Source organism: Aquarana catesbeiana, linkage group LG01 (genome assembly GCF_042186555.1).
Source record: "Aquarana catesbeiana isolate 2022-GZ linkage group LG01, ASM4218655v1, whole genome shotgun sequence".
In the NCBI taxonomy this organism is placed as follows: Eukaryota; Metazoa; Chordata; class Amphibia; order Anura; family Ranidae; genus Aquarana; species Aquarana catesbeiana.
In genome coordinates, this window is record NC_133324.1 from 444,431,351 (window position 1) to 444,453,269 (window position 21,919).

General features: G+C 40.7%; 1 protein-coding gene across 2 annotated transcripts in view; it reads right to left on the reverse strand.

The window, feature by feature from the left end:
• The window catches only part of FOCAD (focadhesin), a 278,787-nt gene that overhangs the window by 19,310 nt on the left and 237,558 nt on the right, over positions 1-21,919 (reverse strand). For both annotated transcript variants that reach the window (XM_073636312.1, XM_073636321.1), the window contains 8 exons: positions 19,289-19,436; positions 18,438-18,557; positions 18,191-18,313; positions 18,034-18,111; positions 9,725-9,796; positions 6,212-6,314; positions 4,683-4,763; positions 116-244 (listed from right to left, as the gene is read on the reverse strand). In XM_073636312.1, coding sequence (XP_073492413.1) covers positions 116-244; positions 4,683-4,763; positions 6,212-6,314; positions 9,725-9,796; positions 18,034-18,111; positions 18,191-18,313; positions 18,438-18,557; positions 19,289-19,436 — 854 coding nt within the window. The remainder of the gene's footprint in view (positions 1-115; positions 245-4,682; positions 4,764-6,211; positions 6,315-9,724; positions 9,797-18,033; positions 18,112-18,190; positions 18,314-18,437; positions 18,558-19,288; positions 19,437-21,919) is intronic.

Here is a 21,919-nt window from a genome sequence, read left to right on the forward strand (position 1 = left end):
CCCATCTACCATCAATTTCAATTACACAAGCTGATTAGTTATTGGGGGTTACTTAGGGTAACACAGGCAATATTCTATCAGAAATGTTCTACTGTATCTGTAAATTCTAAATTACCAAAATTGAGCCTCATTAATGGAGCAAGAATGGATGCCCAGTTGATAGGAGGATACTGATATCCATCAGCTGCTGCAGCAATTGGAACCATGCACACCTTGACCAGAGAAGTTGGGATCAGTTCAGGACCTACAATGAGCGATACAAAAAGTAGCATAACATACCAAACAATTTGACTTATTTCTTATTTGAAAACAGACAGAGAATGCAGAGTGACAGAGAGATGAGCACATTACTGTCCACTCACAGGCTGGAGCAGTTCCATGAAGACCTTTGCTCAGAAAAAGTTGGATGATTGAAACTGGCCATAAGACTGAGGGCATCTAGTGGCAGAAAAAAGTACTGTAGGGGAAATTTCTGGATTGTAATTGAATGCTGCAGCAAAAGCTAGTTCTGTTATTTTATCATTTTAGCTTATTCTTGGCAGGAGTTCTGCTTTAACTTAGATACACTATATACTGCAAATGAAGTATATTGGTCTTCCCAGGAAGCCGGTGTTCCTGGCACTTTTTTTTTTATAAGCTAGCATGGAAACCTAGCTAAAACATTATACAAATATTTATGACCCCCTGCGCCGACTTTTTAACAGGCAGTTACCATAAAACATAATAAAGATTGCTTTTGCAAAGGACTGATTCACACGTTACAGTATAATTCACTTAGTAACTTAAAGCCGTAGTGAACTGGAAAATTTAAACAAAAAAAAAAAAAAAAAGACTTTCCCCTGCATTGCATACTAGCACATTATGTGAAACTTACCTTAAAATAAAGCCTTCCAGTGGTGTGCTGTCACTGCTGACAGGGCTTCCATCTTCACCTAATCTTCTTTCTGGGTTCGAGGGCCCCGGTCCTTTGGCTGAGCCGCAATGACGTCACCGACATGGATTACAGCACAGAGCTCTGAAGGAACGGCACGAGCATGCCGTTCCTTCAAAGCACATGTGCCGGTGACGTCATCGGCTGCTACACAAGTAAACATCTAAGCAGTGCACGTTTAGGATATATTTACAGTACTTACAGGTAAGCCTTATTATAGGCTGACCTGTAAGTAAAACATAAACAAATTAACTTTACTACTACTTTATCATCCTAACTTAAAGGATAAGTTCACCTTTCCTAACATGTTACACCCAAATTCAGGGTGTAACATGTTACAAACAGACCGTGTCCCCCCCCCCCCCCGGCTCCACAATCTGATAACTTGCGGGGATGTTCTCTTCCCTGGTAGCTGTCTCAGTTAAAAAAAAAAAATGTGGCTGAGAGGGGCTCAGTATTCACAGTCCTCTGTGAATGGAAAACTACAAGGTCCAGCAACCTTTGCAGCTGTCGGCTTGTAGTTCATTGAGTCTACCTGACAGAATGTATCGGCTTCCTTGTAATAGGTATGAGGAAGCAGATACACTGACAGGTCTGCAGGAGACCTGCATGGCACCAACAATCTGCTGATCACTGGTGCAATGCGTTACAACAAATAAATAATAATAAATGCACATTTGTTTATCTGCAACAAAATGTGCATTTATTATTTTTTGTTAAAAGGTGAACTTATCCTTTAAGGTCTGTTTTTAAGACTTCATTTAAATTTTCCTAATGACATCTACTGACATTACAGTGACAATCATGAATAAGAATTCATTATACTGTTCACTAAATTTACTATGAAACGCAACCTACTGACCTTACAGTTAAAGGCACTAGCAAATGATTACTACATAGCTATCACTTAAACTAATAAGCACAACAAAAAGTAAACCAGTTACTATGCAGGCAGATTTGCTACATCTGTAACAGATATGATCACCTACATCTTGGAGGCACAGACTTTGTTGTGTGTGTGTGCTACATGCCCATATTAAACAGTGAAAAAAGAGATGCATGCAAGTCCTTGTTGGGCTTTTCTATGACCATATCTTCCATCCCAGCTCTTTACCCGATACCTGAGCCAGCACACAGGCTGATAATTGACAAAAGAAAGAATCTAGTCTCTTGTGCAAAAAAAAAAGCTGTGCACTGGAACTTTAAATTCAGACTAATGCTGAGCTATGAAAGCATATTGGCTCTCTTTCAAACATTTCTCCTAGAGCATGCCTGCAGTGACTTATCAAGTACTGTTGGTAAGCTGTGGTCAGGTCAAAAGGAAATCATACTGACTTCCGTAACTTTCAATTTAAACATTCTAGAAAACAAAGGGTGTGGCTTAAACATGCAAAGCTGTGTGACAATTATTAACTGCACTTAAATACCAAAGGAGTTTTTACACTGTCACTTACAAAAACAAAATAACAGATACATCACCTAAAAAAGTAGTATACCTTTGTGACAATTGTGATACAGCAACAAACTGCACAATTAAGTCACATATTCAAAAAATTATTTTAGAGTTCACCAGTTCAACTGTAACATGAGAGAAATACTGCTGAACAATGCAATACTAACATTTTATATGCTTCTAGCACCCATAATTGTCCTTTTCAAGGAGTGAAAAGTCATTGTGAATCAGGTGTTTAAACTGCAATGGAAAAAGCCCAAATGTATATAACAACCAAAGAGTATGAGGCGATTTTACAGACCGTGTTTTACAAAAACATTTCCCTTTGAAGATGTCTATTTTGCAGGATGATAATAACTCCCCATACACACTAGTAAACACATTCAAGAGCATAAAGAAACACATCATGGCCTTCTTAAACCCCTAGTCTAAAGGCAATGTCAAATAAATGATTTTTTTAGAAGGTATTCCTTCCTGCTACAATCACCAACAAGGATGAGTTTGGGTGTGTTTAGATCCTAGTCTGAACCCATGTGAGGGAGCCCATCATGAAGCTGTCACTGTATTGGGCCAATCCCCTCCCCGCAGCAGCACATACACAAGGGGAATGTATAATTATGGCTGTGGGGCATGCTGCAGCCACTTATAATTGGACCAGTAGAGTGAAAGCTTCCTGGTGGGCTCGCTCATGTGGTTCAGGCTCAAGAATCCAAACATGCACAAGCTAATCCCTAATCACCAATGTCAGTGATTAACAGTAATTTTTAGCTAGCGACTTAATCGCTACAGTCGCTGGTGACTTGCCAAGATGTAATATGTTGCTGCTACATGTTAAATCAGTGCTACATAGTAGGATTACACCGATACTAGTATCGGTACCGATACCGAGCATTTGCACGAGTACTTGTACTTGTGCAAATGCTCTGATGCTTGACCAGATACCTGGGGTGATCAGTGCGGCGGTGGGGGGAGTTGCAAGCACCGATCACCATGTATTGATTTCAATAAAGCGGCCCGCAGACGCTCCCCCCCCCCCCCAACTGCTTTATTGAAATCTATACAGGAAGTTCAGTGCATGTAACTTCCCCCCCACTGATCATCCCTGACTGTCCCATGTCCTCCTCCGTGGTCCTCTGTTCCCCCTCTCTGTGCTCCTCCAGTCTCCCTCCATGTCCTCCGTGCTGCTCCGGTCCCCCTCCGTGTCCTCTGTGCCCTCCGGTCTCCCTCCGTGTCCTCCGTGCTCTTCTGGCTCCCCTCTGTCCTCCTCCGGTCCCTCTGTCCTCCTCCGGTCCCTCTGTCCCGGATCTGTCAGGATTGAGAGCGGAGGAAGGAGCCGGTAAATCTGTAATTTACCAGCTCCTTCCTTTTTTGAAAGCACAGAGTCAGTGATCACTGACTCTGTCCATTTATAACTGAGCAGAGTAAACTGTGTTTACAATGTCTCAGTTTATGAATGAACAGGAGCATCTGTCTCCTGTCCATTAATTTTCAGTGCAGTTGAGGCTGCAGAGAAAGGGAATGGTTAACCTGTGTCCTCAGTCCCTTTCTCTGTCTCAAAGAGATGTCTGTTTAGACCCCTGATATCTCACCAAAGCCCCCCCCCCCGACAGGGCTGATGAAAAAATAATAATAAAAAAAAAAAAAGAAAGCATCGTACAAAAAAACAAACTAATGACACAGTCCGCTGTCACATGACATTAAAAAAAAGTATAGGTAATCGGTATCAGCGAATACTTGATAAAAAGTATCGGTACTTGTACTCGGTCTTAAAAAAGTGGTATCAGTGCAACCCTACTACATGGTGCAGAAAATCATAGCTGAATAGCTACACTGAGCGACTCAGCAACAAATTGCTGTTAAAGCAGCAAGATTCCACAGAACATATGGATGATTTCCTTAAAAAGAAATTGCTTATGAAAAAAAAAAAAAAAGAAAGAGCATTCCCACTAATAAAATTGCCCATCTGACATGGCCCTAAACATTATTGAACATTTACAGAAAGTTTGGGAAAGCAGTAGCAGATCCTTGATATTAATACATTGTTAAGGGTTTATGTTATTTTGTTTCACTCCCTGTATGGTCAAGAGATTTCTTTATGTATTATATTAGAAAGGTAGTAAAACTAATGGATTACAAAAAAAAAAAAACTGACTTTTTCAAAAATATCATTTGTATCCAATGTATCTCTTCCATGCTGCTGAGAGCAGAGGTACAGGTACTTTGGGCACACAATAGTCTATGTTAACATAGAAAAGAACAGGTCTAGGAAAAGAAGACTGTAGGGGAGGTGTACTGTACCTTTCTTGCCAGCTGAAATGAGAAAATCTACAATGACCCGTATTAAGCTTCTTTCAGGCAAGTAGCTGAAATCTGGAGGAACTATAAGAGAATTAAAGAAAATGCAAATAAGAAAAATGCTATGCTACAATTAGCAAAATGAAATCATTTTCAAGAGGAAATTCATGCAAATATTAAATATACTACACTAAGTTGAAACTTCAACCAAAATTTTTTTTTTTTTTTTAGGGTTTTGCACTATAGAAGTTACACTATAACAGTTTTCAAGTCCAGAGGTAATTCAAAACTTTTGTGACTAGACCAAAGTTAAAGTTTTTAGCACATTTTCGGATCATTTTTAGCATATGTAGGACATTCAATGAGTAATTTTTAAAGCCTAATATTAGGCAAATTAAAAAAAAAATATCAGCACCAGGGACAGTTCTTACATTTAATGAGGCGGGTCCTTTGTGCTGGCGCTGCCTGCCCTGAAATCTTTTAGATTGTAAGCTCTAACAAGCAGGGCCCCCCCTGATTCCACTTATATTGAATTGTATTGTAACTATACCGCCTCCCTCCATTTTGCAAAGCGCTGCGCAAACTGTTGGCACTATATAAATCCTGTATAATATTTATCTCTTCCAATCAAAGAAGCTGTAATATAGCTTCCATGAATGAAAAGTGATCTATAAAATGGAGGAATGAAAAATATGCCTCCACCTTTCACAGAGAACTTTTAATTCATGGAAGCTATAGTACAGCTATGGATTGGGGGGGGGGGGGGGGGGGGCCCAAAGGGTGGGTCAACACTCTTGACGAGTGCCTGTGACAGCTCCGGAATTGATGTTAATCCTTGCAGTACCACCAGATCACGGCTGTGGGGGTATGGGGGAAAAGGGGGACTTCAAGCTCCAACTAAAGCAGCAGCCATATGGTTAAGGGACATTTTGCATTAAAGCGAAACTAGACTGCAACTGAGCACCAAAAACTAAAAATGCTATTTAATTCATTTTTTTTTTTTAATTCAAAGCAAACTCACTTATCCATCCATGTCTCCGTGCTTTTTTTTGCTGAGAAAATACTTTAAAAAAACACCCGCTAGGATATCTGGCTATGGCCATCTTGAGTAAGGGCAGATGATTCTTGTAGCATTTACTTAATGGAATCCATCTGCCCTTAGCTTAGGCATAAGGGTGTGCTTAGCTGAAAAAATCCCCCCTCCCCTCCTGAAATGTATGACATCATTTGTCCAGGCCTGGAAACCAGGAAGTAACTGAAGAAATGTAAGAAATAGTAAATGTTGATTGAGAGAGTGTAGTCCTATGTTTACTGCTAATTCCATCCCTTGTGCTGATAAAAAAAATACCTAAACTTAGGCTTTAAAAATACTTTTAAAAATTAGCAAAAATGCATTTTTAGTTTGCTATGTCATATCAAAAAATATATGAAATTATTAAAAGTATGCTTCAAATTAAATTATACTAAACATTAAAAATGGACTGATTGTTGTTTAGGATGATCATGTCAGCCTTAAGTAGCAATCTGCTCACCAGACGTTCTGCTCTGAGATGAAGAGAGGCTGGATAAGTGAAGGTGGCCCAGAATCCAGGCAGCATTGGTCTGCAGGCCAATCACTCCAGAAAATGTAATGATCTGTGGGAACAAAGTGACTTTATGTTCACATGGTGGTATAGTCATTTTAACAGCGGTCATAAAACTGACCCGGACCCCAAGAATTTTTCTTTTAGGAGTTTCATATTTTTCTCTAACCTCACCATTAATCCTGACCACCTACTCCCAGCACATGAGGATTGTCTGCGCTGTCCAGCTGCTAACAGCACATAGTGATCCTTAGTCCTGTCTAGCTTCTTTGGTCCGCTGGGCAGCAGATAGTGAACATATGCCTCTAGAAGGCAGGGGCAGTAACAGTGAGATTCTCCCATTTTGCTCACTGGTGGAAAGAGGATGCAGAGCACATACACATGACACTCCATCCAGCTCAATGATGTCAGCAACAGACTGCCAGCTCAACCTTTTTAATGTCAATGCAGACTAGGACAAGGGACTCAGTACACAAACTGGGCAACTCCAAGGGCAGCTCCACACAATTTGCTCTAGAGACAAATAAATCAGAGGTAACTCCTAATATTGTGTCTGACCTGCACAATATGGAAAGGAGTCTTTGGATGGCTTCACTGGAGAGACTCAACAACTAGCAAAGTTGGTCTAAATTAACTAGCAGCTGTTGACTGAAGAATCCACGCATCAAATATTGGTCTTTGCAGAACAAAGAAATACATCCATGCTGGTAATGGAAGAGGTCAAACCCTGTATGGTTGGCCTACTGTTTTTTTTTTTTTCAGTGTCCAATCCTCCTGTGAACAGGAGTAAAACAAATTGTTTAAGAAGCCTGCATCCATTTATGGACAATAGAAAAATTAGAATCTATACATAACTCCCTATCTATAGTCCACAATCAGCTCTACAGTATATAAACCTTCTGTTTCTTTAGTCAGCAAAGACCAGATTCTCCTCTGTATCCTCTCTCAATGGAACATGATCCACATGCCATTCCTCTTTTACCTCCACTAATTAACAACCAGTTTGTGATAAACCTCCTCTCTCTCCTGTGCACATCATGTTCCTCTTTACCCAGAATCAAAACACCATCCTGCTTACTACCATTCATTCCCCCGATGATCAGTTTAACCACTTCAGCCCCGGAAGATTTGGCTGCTCAATGACCAGGCCATTTTTTGCGATATGGCACTGCCTCACTTAAACTGACAATTATGCGGTAGTGCGACGCTGTACCCAAACATAATTGATGTCATTTTTTTCCCACAAATATAGCTTTCTTTTGGTGGTATTTGATCACCTCTGCGGTTTTTATTTTTTGCGCTATAAACAAAAGAAGAGCGACAATTTTGAAAAAAAAACACAATATCTTTTACTTTTTGCTATAATAAATATCCCACATTTTTTTTTTCAAAAAAACAATTTTTTTCCTCAGTTTAGGCCGATATGTATTCTTCTACATATTTTTGGTAAAAAAAAAAAAAAAAAAAAACCACAATAAGCATATATTGATTGGTTTGCACCAAAGTTATAGCGTCTACAAAATAGGGGATAGATTCATGGCATTTTTATTATTATTTTTTTTTTTTTATTTACTAGTAATGGCGTTGATCTGCGATTTTTATCGGGACTGGGGTCTGATCCGCCTTGCGTCTCCCAGGACCCCAGCTGAGCTCTGTAATCCAGTCCAGAGCTTCTAGTTTGCCTTATCCCCAGACCACACCCCTCCGCTGCTCTCATTGGCTGGAGGAAATAAGTCCGAATTTCCGGCTCAGAGGATTAGCAGCCCAGGACAGGAGCTTCTGAGGTAAGAGACACCCTGCTGTGCAGGAGAGTTCTCTCATTTGGGAACAGATTAGAACAGGCACACTGACACTGCATCTGGCCTGCCAGCACAGACAAAACAGATTGTCGGAAAAGTTTTGTAATCTAAATGATCCTAACTCCTCCCTCCTGAGGGGCCCCCGCCCCCCACCAGCATGAAATGGGGACTGATGTTGAGAGGTACTCAGATGTGATGGAGGGGGCTCAGATGTGATGGAGGGGGCTCAGATGTGAAATGGGGACTCTGTCCATTGTTCTACTGACTGACAATATCCACTAAGGTGGGATAAGTTTAGATTTTTGCAGCGTCATTTGTTTTATTCTTTCTCTAAGTTTTCCCTAATGTTAAAGTGTAAGTTCACCTTTACAGAAAAATCTGTAAGGTGAACTTACACAGAAGAAGTGCCATTGGATGAAACATACTCAGGCTAGGCACTAGGGGTGCAACGGATCATCACCGATCCGTGATCCGAACGGTTCAGCCTGTTCGGATCGGCACTTAGGAAAGGCCACGGCTTCGGCCTAGCTCCAGAGCGGCGGCCATCTTGGTACACCCGGCGGCCGTTTACCACGTAATCGCTCCGTCAAATGATGAAGTGATCACTTGTAAACAAACCGGCATCATGTCATGACGCCGGTTCCTCTCTCCCCTCTGTGTACTGATCTGTACAGTGGAGGGGAGAGATCAGATGGCAGCAGTGCAAATACTCTGCCATGCCCTGCCAATACTCTGCCATGCCCTGCCAATGCCCCGCCAATACTCTGCAATACCCCGCCAATACCCTGCCAAACCCTGCCAATACCGTGCTAATACTCTGCCAATACACTGCCAATATTCTAGCAATACCCTGCAATACTCGGCCAATACTCGCCAATAGCCGCAATACTCTGCCAATACCCTGCCAATACTCTGCCAATACCCTGCAATACTCTGCCAATACCCTGCAATACTCTGCCAATACCCTGCCAATACCCTGCTCATATATTATTACAGTGGGGGAGATTTTTTTTTTGTTGATCCGAAAATGATCCTAACCGTGACTCCTGATCCGAGGAACGATCCGAACCTTGAGTTTTTTGATCCGTTGCACCCCTACTAGGCACGGAGCAGCATTGACGTCTGAGCACCCATGGAGGGTGCTGGACAAACTAGTGTTTCCATTTGAGCCTATTTTATCGTTTTTGCTGTAAGTAGAACCTTTAATACACTCCTGTGTGCTTTTAAAGAATGTTGCGCAATGAGTTTATCTTCCTCTGCCATATGCACACTGTGACTGGACACTGGAGTTCCCTTGATTGTTGATAGCTGTGAGGGATACAACTGTGGAATCCAACCAAGCAGGCTGGACAGCTGATGCGATTATACCCGTAGTGAGGGGTGAAAGATCACTGATGTGCATATAGACCTTGGGAGGTCTTAATATCTGGTAAGCGGATATATTTTTCCCATCTATCCTGTGGGGTGCACCGGGTGTCTTCACTGATTGAATATTGGATCAACACACTCTTCAGTTCACTCTATGGATGTTTACACATATATATATATATACACACACACACACACACACACACACACATATACACACACGGCATACATTTATGGTAAGACCAAATCGGTGAGGATATAACAAAAACTTAGCACCATTGTAAAGCTTTCTTACCTCAGTAATTGCTTTGACAACTTCATTAAGTTTGCTTTGGAACAAGGATGACTGAATAGCTTCAGATTTCAGCTGTAGTACGAGAGAGTCAGTAAACAATAACATTAATCCAGGGTACATCAAATACACCTATATTGAACAACCACTTTATACACATTCAATGGATATATAACTGCAGTCTGTACTAACCTCTGCTGGTTAACCTCCCAAAAATTCTAAACAAACAGTTCATATAAGCTAAGGCAAACCTGCTGCGTGTAACAGTGCTCTGTGTTCTGTCCTACCTAAATACATTTTTTGTGTTGCGTTGAATCGTATTGGATTACTTTTGTTCTTAACCACTTGAAGACCAGGCCTTTTTCTGACACATTTTTTTTTACATGTAAAAATCAGTAGCTTTTTCTAGAAGATTACTCAAAACCCCCAAACATTATATATATTTGTTTAAAACAGAGGTCCTTGAGAATATAATGGTGGATGTTGCAATTTTTTGTTAAACAATATTTGCATAGCAGTTTTTCAAACACAATTTTTTTGGAAAAAATACACTTTAATGAATTTTAATGCACAAAATCACAACACACTAGCCAATTGTTTGTTAAAGTATAAAAGGTGATGTTATGGAGAGTAAACAGATATCAAACATGTCAAGCTTTCAAATTGCGAACGGCAGGAATGCTTTAAAATCCTGCAAAGGTTCCCACTATAGATTTACACAGGAGGTCTGGTGCTAGAATTATTGCTCTCAATCTGACGTTTGCAGCGATACCTCATGTGTGGTGCAATCGCTGATTACGTACCGTGTGCGTTCAACTTTGCATGCATGGGGGGGTTGTTTGCTTTAAAAAAAATAAATTCCATTTAATTTACTCTTATGTACCTTTACATTTTTTTTATCAATTGTATTGTTATCAAAGGAATATAAACATACCTTGCACAATAGCAATAGGCAGTGACAGGCCCTCTTTACTGAGGCATCTGGGGTCTATTAGATCTCTGCTCTTCCCTTAAAAGCTTTGAATCATACCAAGATCAGCATGATCCAATGCTTTTTTTCAAACCAGTGATTATTTACAACCAGCGAAACAGGTGACAAAATACTCATCATTTCCATTTTTTACCATAGAGATGATGGGGTCTAACCGGTTTCCGATCAGCTCTATGCTCAGCAGGCTGCAGTCCCCGGGTTCCCCCGGTGGAATCAGAGAGCTCGGGAAGGTGGCGGGAGGGGGCCCTCCTGCCGCTTGTAAAACCTATTTAACCACTAGGGTTGCTTTTACATGAAAGTGATCCACCGGCTGAAAAAACAAAAAACAAAAACGTATTGGGATGATCCCTGCAGCTGGAACCAGGAAAGCATTACACCTGTGATCAATGGATCAGAGGAGCAATGCCAAGCTTCTGCAGACAAGCCCTGCAGCTTTCAGCCTATACCTCCGCTATGGGCTGACTGTTTAGAAGCTGCAGGGCTTGTGAATGACCTACAAGAGTGCTCATCAGTGCCCTCTCAGTCCATTTAGAACTACAAGCCTTCAGCCATAGAGGCTGACACTAGCTGTAATCTATTCACTCACAGAATTTGTGAATGACAGACACGGCTATGTGGGCGGAGTCCCGCATTGCCGTGCTGTTTTTGAATTGCCACAGCAGGTGTTTGGAGAAGAAGTAAAAAAACCCTGCCCACTGAGGTGGGGAGTGGGGGAAGAGGTTGCAGGAGCTGGAACATGCTACATGTTACACCCTAAATACAGGTGGAACATATAACATGCCCTGAAAGATGAACTTATCCTTTAACACTTCAGTACCTGGCACTTTCACCCCTTTCCTGCCCAGGCCAATTTTCAGCTTTGATCACCATCACACTTTGAATGACAATTGCGCGGTAATGTAATACTGTATCCATATGACATTTTTATCATTTTTTTCACACAAAAAAAGCTTACTTTTGGTGGTATTTTTTTTTATACAAAGAATTTATTGACATACAGCTCAAGACATTACATCAAACTGAATAAACTGCTTGTTAAGCATAAACACAGGTCATCAATAACAGCTCCATCCCCAGAATAGGTTAACGAAGTTAAACTCTCACAAACATATCTTCCTCCAATCTTAATTAACCATTGTATACCACATTATCAAGATAACCCAGTCAATTACTGTTTGAAATATTCTCAGCCGGCATTCATGCCAAGCAGCCGGTCTATGACCAGATCCGCCGGGGCGAGCCCAGGCACATCCAGCCACGGACCCCACAGTTTTTCAAATTTTTGTGTGCAACCCCTGTACTGATAAATTACTTTCTCCATCCGGAGTGCATTACCCACAGCAGTTAACCATTCCTTGACTGTAGGAGGATTCTCTGACTTCCAATATGTTATTATTAACTTACGAGCTAAAAATAGGGTTCTGACAATGGCAACTCTAGTGCACTCTTCTCAAATTCCTCCAGCAGATTGAGCAAGCATGGTTTAGGATCTAGAGGGATAGAGATCTGAAATATCCTGTTAAGAGTAACCACCACTACCTTCCAATAGGAATGTAGTTTTTGGCACCTCCACAGTAGATGAATCAGGTCCCCATGGTCTTGTTACATCTAGTGCATGTTGGTGTAGACACTAGCCCCATAGTGTGTTGCCTATGTGGGTTATAGTACACCCTCAGAAGGATAAACAGTTGCATTAATCTTTGTGAAACATTGAAGGAGCAGGTCGGTACTGACTGGAGAGCCTCCTCCCATTGATCACCATCCATCTGACCGACATCCTCCTCCCATTTATCTCTTATTCTTAAAGGGTGTTTATTCAGAAAATTCTGCAGTAGCATATTATAACATTGCTATATTATCCCCTTGGAGGTAGAGGCCCCTTTGATCAAATTAAACAAAGGTGTTGGAGACTGAGACCAATTCCGAAGATTTACTCTGAGTTATTATGGCATGCCTTAATTGTATGTAATAGAAATGGATGGAAAGCGGTAAACCAAACCTCTCTTGTAAAGCTTCAAAGCACATCAATACTCTGTTACGGAAAAATTTGTCTGATTAACAACATCCCATACCTCTTCCATAATGTCCTGTTTTGAAGCTTGGCAATTTCCATGTAAGTACCATTCAACCAAATCGGGCTGAACACAGTATATCCTGTCGCACCCTGCAAGTATCTAGTTTTATTCCATATTTTTTAAATAAGATTATATGTTGGATAAGTCTTATGCAGCTTACTGAACGCCTGAGCCTGCAGAGCCACTGGAACTATATCACTCCATACTGTGTGCAGCATCACAACTTCTGAAGAGCTGCGGTTGGCGCACTCCTGTTCAACATCCACCCTCAATGTACCTCTCAAATGCTGCATCTGTGCAGCCAAAAAATACAGCCCGGGATTTGGCAAGACCAGACCCTCCATCATCTTGAGGGCGCAGAAATTCAAGCTTTACTCTAGGATAGCGTTTTTTCCAGATTAAGGTGCGGAATAAGGAATTCACCATCCTAAAGGTTTTAAGGGGGACCATAACTGGAGAGTTGTGCAGGACGTGCAGTAACTGGCATTAGAATCTTCTTGATTACGTTAACGCTACCAGCTACAGACAGGTAAAGAGAATTACATGTTTTAATGCGATCTCGGAGTCTTTGTAACAGTGGGGAGTTATTAAGCCCCCCCATACTCCCATATAGAAGGTGTCACCTAGACTCCCAGGTAGCGGAATGAGGTAGCAATTGGTATGGAACAATCATCCAGAGGAGTACCCCCCTCTTCTATGGACATTAGGGCAGACTTTGTCCAATTTATTCTAAGCCCTGAGTAGTTACCAAATTCCATTATGGTGGACATAGTTTCCTTAAGAAAACCTTCCACGTCTCCTAGCAGAATCATTGGATCATCCGCATAGAGCATCACTTTTTTTTGTCTGTCCCCATAACGGAAACCAGCAATGCTCGGATTGTCTCTAATCTGGATTGCCAATGGTTCAATAGCCAGTGCGAACAGCAAGGGTGACAAAGGGCACCCTTGTCTTGTTCCCCTTCCCAAAGCAAAAGTATGGGACAGGCTGCATGATGCCCGAATAGTCGCCTGCAGTTGACAGTATAGTAGGCGAACCCAGGAGATATACGTTTCACCAAAGCCAAACTTCAGGAGAACTCCCCACAAATACAGCCACTCAATGCTATCAAATGCCTTCATAGCATTCCAGTGAAAGCAGAGGCCTGTGTCCTACGTTATCAGCTGGGGATGGCATATTTAGGAAGAGTCTCCTCAGGTTGACCGCAGTGGACTTATTGGGCATAAATCCAGCTTGGTCTGAGTGCACAATATACGTAATTACAAAACCAATCGCTAGAATCTTTGCTAGAATTTTTACTCACTTACTTTAATGTCACTCTAATAATGATATGGGTCTATATGAGCCCGGGTCCGCCGGATCCTTGCCAAGCTTCAAAATTAACACAATGTTGGCCTTGGACATAGAAGAAGGAAGGATTTGCCGCTCCCTAGCTGCATTAAAAACCTTTAGCTATTGAGGGAGGAGCACTCCCGCATATTGTTTGTATATTTCCTTTTTTTTTTTTCCAAACAGATTTTTATTGAACAGAGTAAAAGGGATGGGTTACAGCAGTATAACAATTGAGTTGAAGTCAATTGAAACAGTATCCTGTATGTATGTTTCCATTGGTAGACTGTCCTCACCAGGGGCCTTACAGTTAGGAAACGCGGAGAGTGCATTTTGTAACTCCCCTAAAGTAAGTGGTGCATCTAAAACTCCCCTCTGCTCATCTGTGAGTTGTGGGAATTTGATGCCATTTACGTAAGTTGCCAGGTCCTCAGGGGTATACTCATCGGTAGGAAGATAAAATTAGGTATAGAAACTAATTCCTGCAGGATGTGATTGGGGGAATGCACTAGTTTACCAATTGGAGTTTTAGTAGCTCCAATAGCTGGAGAATGCTGCTGGGAATTAGCTAACTTAGCCAGAAGGCGCCCCGTGCTCTCCCCCTCTTCAAAAAATGCCAATCTAAAGAACCTTTTTTCTCTGCTGAAGACAGCAGCCTCTCATAAGCAGAAAACTGCTTGTCCAAAGGATTCCTGTGTCCACCCAGCATACCCCATCAAGCAACCGTAGCAGCGGAGAACCCCTCAATGTGGCAGATTGCCCTAAAACTGGGTGTCTGTTCATGGAGGGGCTCAACCAGCAATTGAAATCACCCATGATCAGTAAGGTTAAATCCAGCCTCCCCCAAATATGACAGCAGGATGCGGAGTACCGTCACTGCAAAAGGGGGGTGTATATATATATATATATATATATATATATATATATATATATATATATATATATATATATATATATATATATATATATATATTTATTACACACACAAGAACACATTGCAGTGATCCAATGTGACAGTGCAGAAAAAAAAACGTCCTTCTGAGTCTATACACACATCAAGTTCTTGCTTGGAAATCTATTGAGCTATGCACCAGGACACTCACACCTCTAGAGATCGAGGTGTGGGTGTAATGGTACGCCCTTCTCACCCAAGAAAATGTAAGACAGATCTGAGTTTCTGCAGTCGAATGAGTCTCCTGGAAGCATAAAATGGCTGGATGGAATTTTTTCAAACAGGTGGCTATCATGAAATGTTTAAGAGGGGAACTTAAACCTCAAACTTCCCACGATATTACAGAAATCTCTGCCATTGGGGAAAGTTGGAGATGGACAAAAGCAGCAGTACTTTTTCTGTGGTATAATGATACAAAGCAACTTGGAGCAAAAGGACATAGGAACCAGCGTAACTGGTTAAATCTCGGTCAGGCAAACTTGAAAGGAAATCCCTCCATCTTCTCAGCCTCCTTTGAGTGGCTGTTAGCACACACTGAAAGCAACACGGCACAACGGTGCCAACTCTTGCATATTGGTATATCCAGGTTAGTCTATCCACCCAACGAATCCTGCATTGTAGAAAAGGTAAGTATACAGAACCTTTTGGTGGCATTCAATTACTACTGGGTTGTTTATTTTTTTCTAAATACACAAAAAGAAAAACGAATTTATCTTTGTTTTTGTTATAACATTTTGCAAATAATCTTTCTTCATAAATTTAGGCCAAAATGTATACTGCTACATTTCTTTGGTGAAAATGACCCAAATCAGTATATATAATTTAGTCTGTAGGAGTCCACAAACTACCGTATATGTTAGGGGTGTTGACAATAATCGTAGAATCCATGCATCTCGATGCAGCCTTGCACGATTCAATTCAGAGAACGGCCGCATTGATTGCATGGATGACCTCATCCTAGCTTCCCCTGCCTCTCCCGGGACAACCCTGCCAGCGCATTCTAAATTTTAACCAGTTGCCAACCGACCCATAGCAAAAAGAAAGCTGCAGGGCGGTTGGATAACTCTGGGATCACGTCATATGACGTGATTCCAGAAAACTGCTCCCAGGAACATCTGTGACCGCCGGGTCCAGAGGACCTGGCGCATCACGGATCATGGTAAACGGCCGCTGATCGCGGCCGTTTACCATGTGATCGCTCCGTCAAATGAGGGAGCGATCACATGTACTGGAAAACATCCTCTGTACTGCAATTATATTAAGTAAAATTGTGTTGGATTTAACTTATGTGCCTTATTGAAGAGTTTAGCTACCTGTGAATGGTGCCAAGTCAGCAGGTGATCATAATGTCCATAAAGACTGGGTCTACGGAAGTACATCAATGCATTAAGCAGCATTTGAAGTAGAACGCTCTGATCTGATGCAGCTGAAACTGGAGATATATTCTTGCATCTTTTTGGGCTGATTTGACAGAACTAATCTGTTTACAACATGGTTCTTAGCCACTTTCCACCCCACTTAATGACCAGGCTGTTTTTTGCTATACAGCATGCCTTACTTTAACTGACAATTGCGCGATCATGCAACACTGTACATAAATTATGTTTTTTCCCCACAAATAGAGCTTTCTTTTGGTGGTATTTGATCACCACTGATTTTATCTCCTATTAGCATCCTTTCTGTCAGCACATTAACTGACTGGCTTCTTGATAACAGAGTCACCATTTTAGTGTGTCACCATAATTTGTGTCTTTTATATTTGCCTAGTGTTCAGCTTAAGGTACTGAAGACTGCTTGAAATTTGGATTTCGGTTAATAAGCGATTCATTTAGTTTGCACAATTTTCTCACATATCACACTGCATGTATTATTTAACACATTTTCTAAGTTTAATAAACATATTCACATAACAATTTTAAAGTTTGAACACAAGTAGTTATGCTTTTTTTTAACCACTTCCGGACCGCCGCACGCCAATATACGTCCTAACTTTGAAGAGGGATATCTTTGTTATGGCAGCTGCTAGCTGTCATAACCCTGGTATCCTCTTCTTCGGCGGGCGGTCCGGTTTTCGGTAATAGTGATCTCTGTGGCAGATTCGCCGCGAGATCACTTTTATCGGCGGCGGGAGAGGGCTGCCGTGCTCTGGTGCTCTCCGCCACTTACCGGAGCCGTTGGCAGCGGCGGAGGCGATCGGATCCTTCTTCCTGCTAGGCATGGAGATGAGTGAGGGGAAGATGACCCCCACCCATCTCCATACCATTGCAGGGCAGAAGCGACGTCAAAACTTCACTTCAGCCCATAGCTCTTAAAGGGCCATTTAAAAAAAAAAATTTTTTCAAGTGACAAATTTTTTTTTTTGATAGCATTTTAGTATAAATATGAGATCTGAGGTCTTTTTGACCCCAGATCTCATATTTAAGAGGCCCTGTAATGCTTTTTTTTCTATTACAAGGGAGGTTTACATTCCTTGTAATAGGAATAAAAGTGACACCATTTTTTTTAAACATCGCCTATGGGGATTTTTAAGGGTAAGAGTTTATTGCCATTCCACGAGCGGGTGCAATTTTGAAGCGTGACATGTTGGGTATCACTTTACATTATCTTTCACAATATAAAAAAAAAAATTGGGCTAACTTTACTGTTGTCTTATTTTTTTTAATTCAAAAAAGTGTATTTTTTCCCAAAAAAGTGCGCTTGTAAGACCGCTGCGCAAATACGGTGTGACCAGAAAGTATTCCAACGACCGCCATTTTATTCTCTAGGGTATTAGAAAAAAAATGTATAATGTTTGGGGGTTCTAAGTAATTTTCTAGCAAAAGAACTGTTTTTAACTTGTAAACAACAAATCTCAGAAAGAGGCATGGTCCTTAAGTTGTTAAACGCATGTTTTTTTCCTTTTGTACATTTCCACAATTTAGTGAACTGGCCTGGTTCACTTTCTTGCCTATATTTGATTACTTACTTGTATAAGTGCAGATTCAGAGCCTACCAATGCCACAAGTCCATTAAGTGCAGCTAAGCGTTGCATAGTAGGACAACCCTGAAAGACAATAGAAAGCTTATGTAGACAACTATTTACCATGATTTTTTAGTTTACAGAGAAGCAAACTAGCACTTACCTCTGCAAGTAGGATCTTAATCCAGGCAGGTAGCAAACGGTTGTTCAGGTCCTCTGCTTTCCCATGACCACATACAGACAAGCCATGAACAATAGCTCCCAGCGCAAGAGCTAAACCAGGTGTCTGTAGGAGTTTAAGGTTTACAAGTAAGATTTTAGGATACACTTAACGATAATCTAAAAAAAGATGCTAAACAGGATTACATTTTTACATAGATAAATATTCAAATACATAGGTGTAAACTAACCTGCTGGTTCTGTTCAGTCAGTGTTCTTAGTTTATTCATGTGTTCCTCAGCTTCATCTGCACCAACAATTCCAGCACTAAAAGCTGACACTGAGACACAGGCAACAGAGTATGACAGCACCTAGAATTTGAAACAATAATAATAATGTAAACCGAGTCACTAAAACCATTAACACGTTATTGCTATAAAATAAGTAATTTCCATATTTTTAAGTCTGCAGTTTTTATTAAAACAGACCTAGAATCCTGTACTAAGAGGTCTTGGTTTAGGTACTTCCTGCTTGGGGGTAAACAACCCTCTGTCACTGTTTCCTAATTGTGCTCCAGGGATATTACCCTTTCACAGGCTCCCGATAGAGACTACAAGTGGCTGTTTCAGAGCACATTAGACAGGTATGGTCCACTGCTGTCACCATCAGGAAACTTGCCCAGAGAAATGTCATCCCTGGAATGCATACTTTATGTGTAGTGAAAATGTGATGCTAAAGAAGTGCATAAGTAGTATCACAATGCAAACAGAAAGGAGCGAGGCCTTTTGGAATAGAGATTGTTAACCCTGGAAAGAAAGGCTGCAGACACGGGGAACAAAAAGAAAGTGCTGCTAATAAGGCCAGGCCTGAGGGGAAAGAACTGCTAAAGATGCAGCAACTCCTAGTAGGAAAGTTGCAAAGCTTGCAGGGTGGATTAATGCTCTACAGCAATGCCTAGATGAAAAACTGAAGTATTTACCAGGTAGGGAAGCTACTGTACTGTATACATCTTAGGACTTTACTTTCAAATTTGACTGCACTGCAACTTTAATACATTTACTGGCCAGGGATAAACTTCTGTATCCCATTAATAGTGTCATACCTCTTGTACAGCTCGGCTCTGATCACCACTGTTCTCCAGACATTCATACATCTTACGGAGTGTGGCAGAGACATGGACACGATTGTCTGTCTGGCTGCTCTGACTCATGAAACAAAGAACGAGGCCCACTCCAAGAATGCAGCCAATGCTGTTGACAAATACACAATTTACAGTACAACCATCATGAGAGAATATACAGTACTTCTGAAAATGTTAGTTGCTTGGTTGTCTCTGGTAAAGATACTGAACAAGCATACTGTAATTGAAGTCATATGTCAGGACATGACAGATTTTCTTCAAGGAGAAAATATATTGGGCTAAAACAGGTTTTCTTTTTTTATTATGAATGTAAATAAGTATTTTGTAGTCCTTCTATCCAGTTAGGAGAGCATGGATAAAAAAAAAAAGTCTACACAGTTTCATAATGCAGGCTGAAATTTGAACACACAAGTGAATCACTCATCCAAGTTACTTATCAGATTTCAATCAAGGCAGGCAGCTTCTGCTATTCTGTTCCTCTAGCTAACCATACTGTTCTAAGAATCATTTGATCTGTATTAAACTGTTTTACAATAAGCAAAGATCGTTTGTTCATAGCATAAAAATTATAAATCATCAACCTAAAAACATATATCCTTTCAAACCTAAATATTATTAATAACACTATATCTATCTATGTATCTATCCATATCTATCTATCTATGTATCTATCCATATCTATCTATCTATGTATCTATCCATATCTATCTATCTATGTATCTATCCATATCTATCTATCTATGTATCTATCCATATCTATCTATCTATGTATCTATCTATATCTATCTATCTATCCATATCTCTATCTATCTATCTATCCATATCTCTATCTATCTATCTATCCATATCTCTATCTATCTATCTATCCATATCTCTATCTATCTATCTATCTATCCATATCTCTATCTATCTATCTATCCATATCTCCATCTATCCATATATCCATATCTCCATCTATCCATATCTCCATCTATCCATATCTCCATATCTCCATCTATCCATATCTCCATCCATCCATCTATCTACACATACATACATACATACATACACACACACATATATATATATATATATATATATATATATATATATATATATATATATATATATATATATATATATATATATATATATATATACACACACACACATATATATATATATATATATATATATATATATACACACATATATATATATATATATATATATATATATATATATATATACATACACACACACACAGTGGGGAAAGAAAGTATTCAGACCCCCTTAAATTTTTCACTCTTGTTATATTGCAGCCATTTGCTAAAATCATTTAAGTTCATTTTTTTTCCTCATGAATGTACACACAGCACCCCATATTGACAGAAAAACACAGAATTGTTGACATTTTTGCATATTTATTAAAAAAGAAAAACTGAAATATCACATGGTCCTAAGTATTGAGACCCTTTGCTCAGTATTTAGTAGAAGCACCCTTTTGATCTAATACAGCCATGAGTCTTTTTGGGAAAGATGCAACAAGTTTTTCACACCTGGATTTGGGGATCCTCTGCCATTCCTCCTTGCAGATCCTCTCCAGTTCTGTCAGGTTGGATGGTAAATGTTGGTGGACAGCCATTTTTAGGTCTCTCTAGAGATGCTCAATTGGGTTTAAGTCAGGGCTCTGGCTGGGCCATTCAAGAACAGTAACGGAGTTGTTGTGAAGCCACTCATTCCTTATTTTAGCTGTGTGCTTAGGGTCATTGTCTTACTGGAAGGTAAACCTTCGGCCCAGTCTGAGGTCCTGAGCAGTCTGGAGAAGGTTTTCGTCCAGGATATCCCTGTACTTGGCCGCATTCATCTTTCCCTCGATTGCAACCAGTCGTCCTGTCCCTGCAGCTGAAAAACACCCCCACAGCATGATGCTGCCACCACCATGCTTCACTGTTGGGACTGTATTGCACAGGTGATGAGCAGTGCCTGGTTTTCTCCACACATACCGCTTAGAATTAAGGCCAAAAAGTTCTATCTTGGTCTCATCAGACCAGAGAATCTTATTTCTCACCAAATTGGAGTCCTTCAGGTATTTTTTAGCAAACTCCATGTGGGCTTTCATGTGTCTTGTGCACTGAGGAGAGGCTTCCGTCAGGACACTCTGCCATAAAGCCCCGACTGGTGGAGGGCTGCAGTGATGGTTGACTTTCTACAACTTTCTCCCATCTCCCGACTGCATCTCTGGAGCTCAGCCACAGTGATCTTTGGGTTCTTCTTTACCTCTCTCACCAAGGCTCTTCTCCCCTGATAGCTCAGTTTGGCCGGACGGCCAGCTCTAGGTAGGGTTCTAGTCGTCCCAAACGTCTTCCATTTAAGGATTATGGAGGCCACTGTGCTCTTAGGAATCTTAAGTGCAGCAGAAATTTTTTTGTAACCTTGGCCAGATCTGTGCCTTGCCACAATTCTGTCTCTGAGCTCTTCAGGCAGTTCCTTTGACCTCATGATTCTCATTTGCTCCGACATGCACTGTGAGCTGTAAGGTCTTATATAGACAGGTGTGTAGCTTTCCTAATCAAGTCCAATCAGTATAAATCAAACACAGCTGGACTCAAA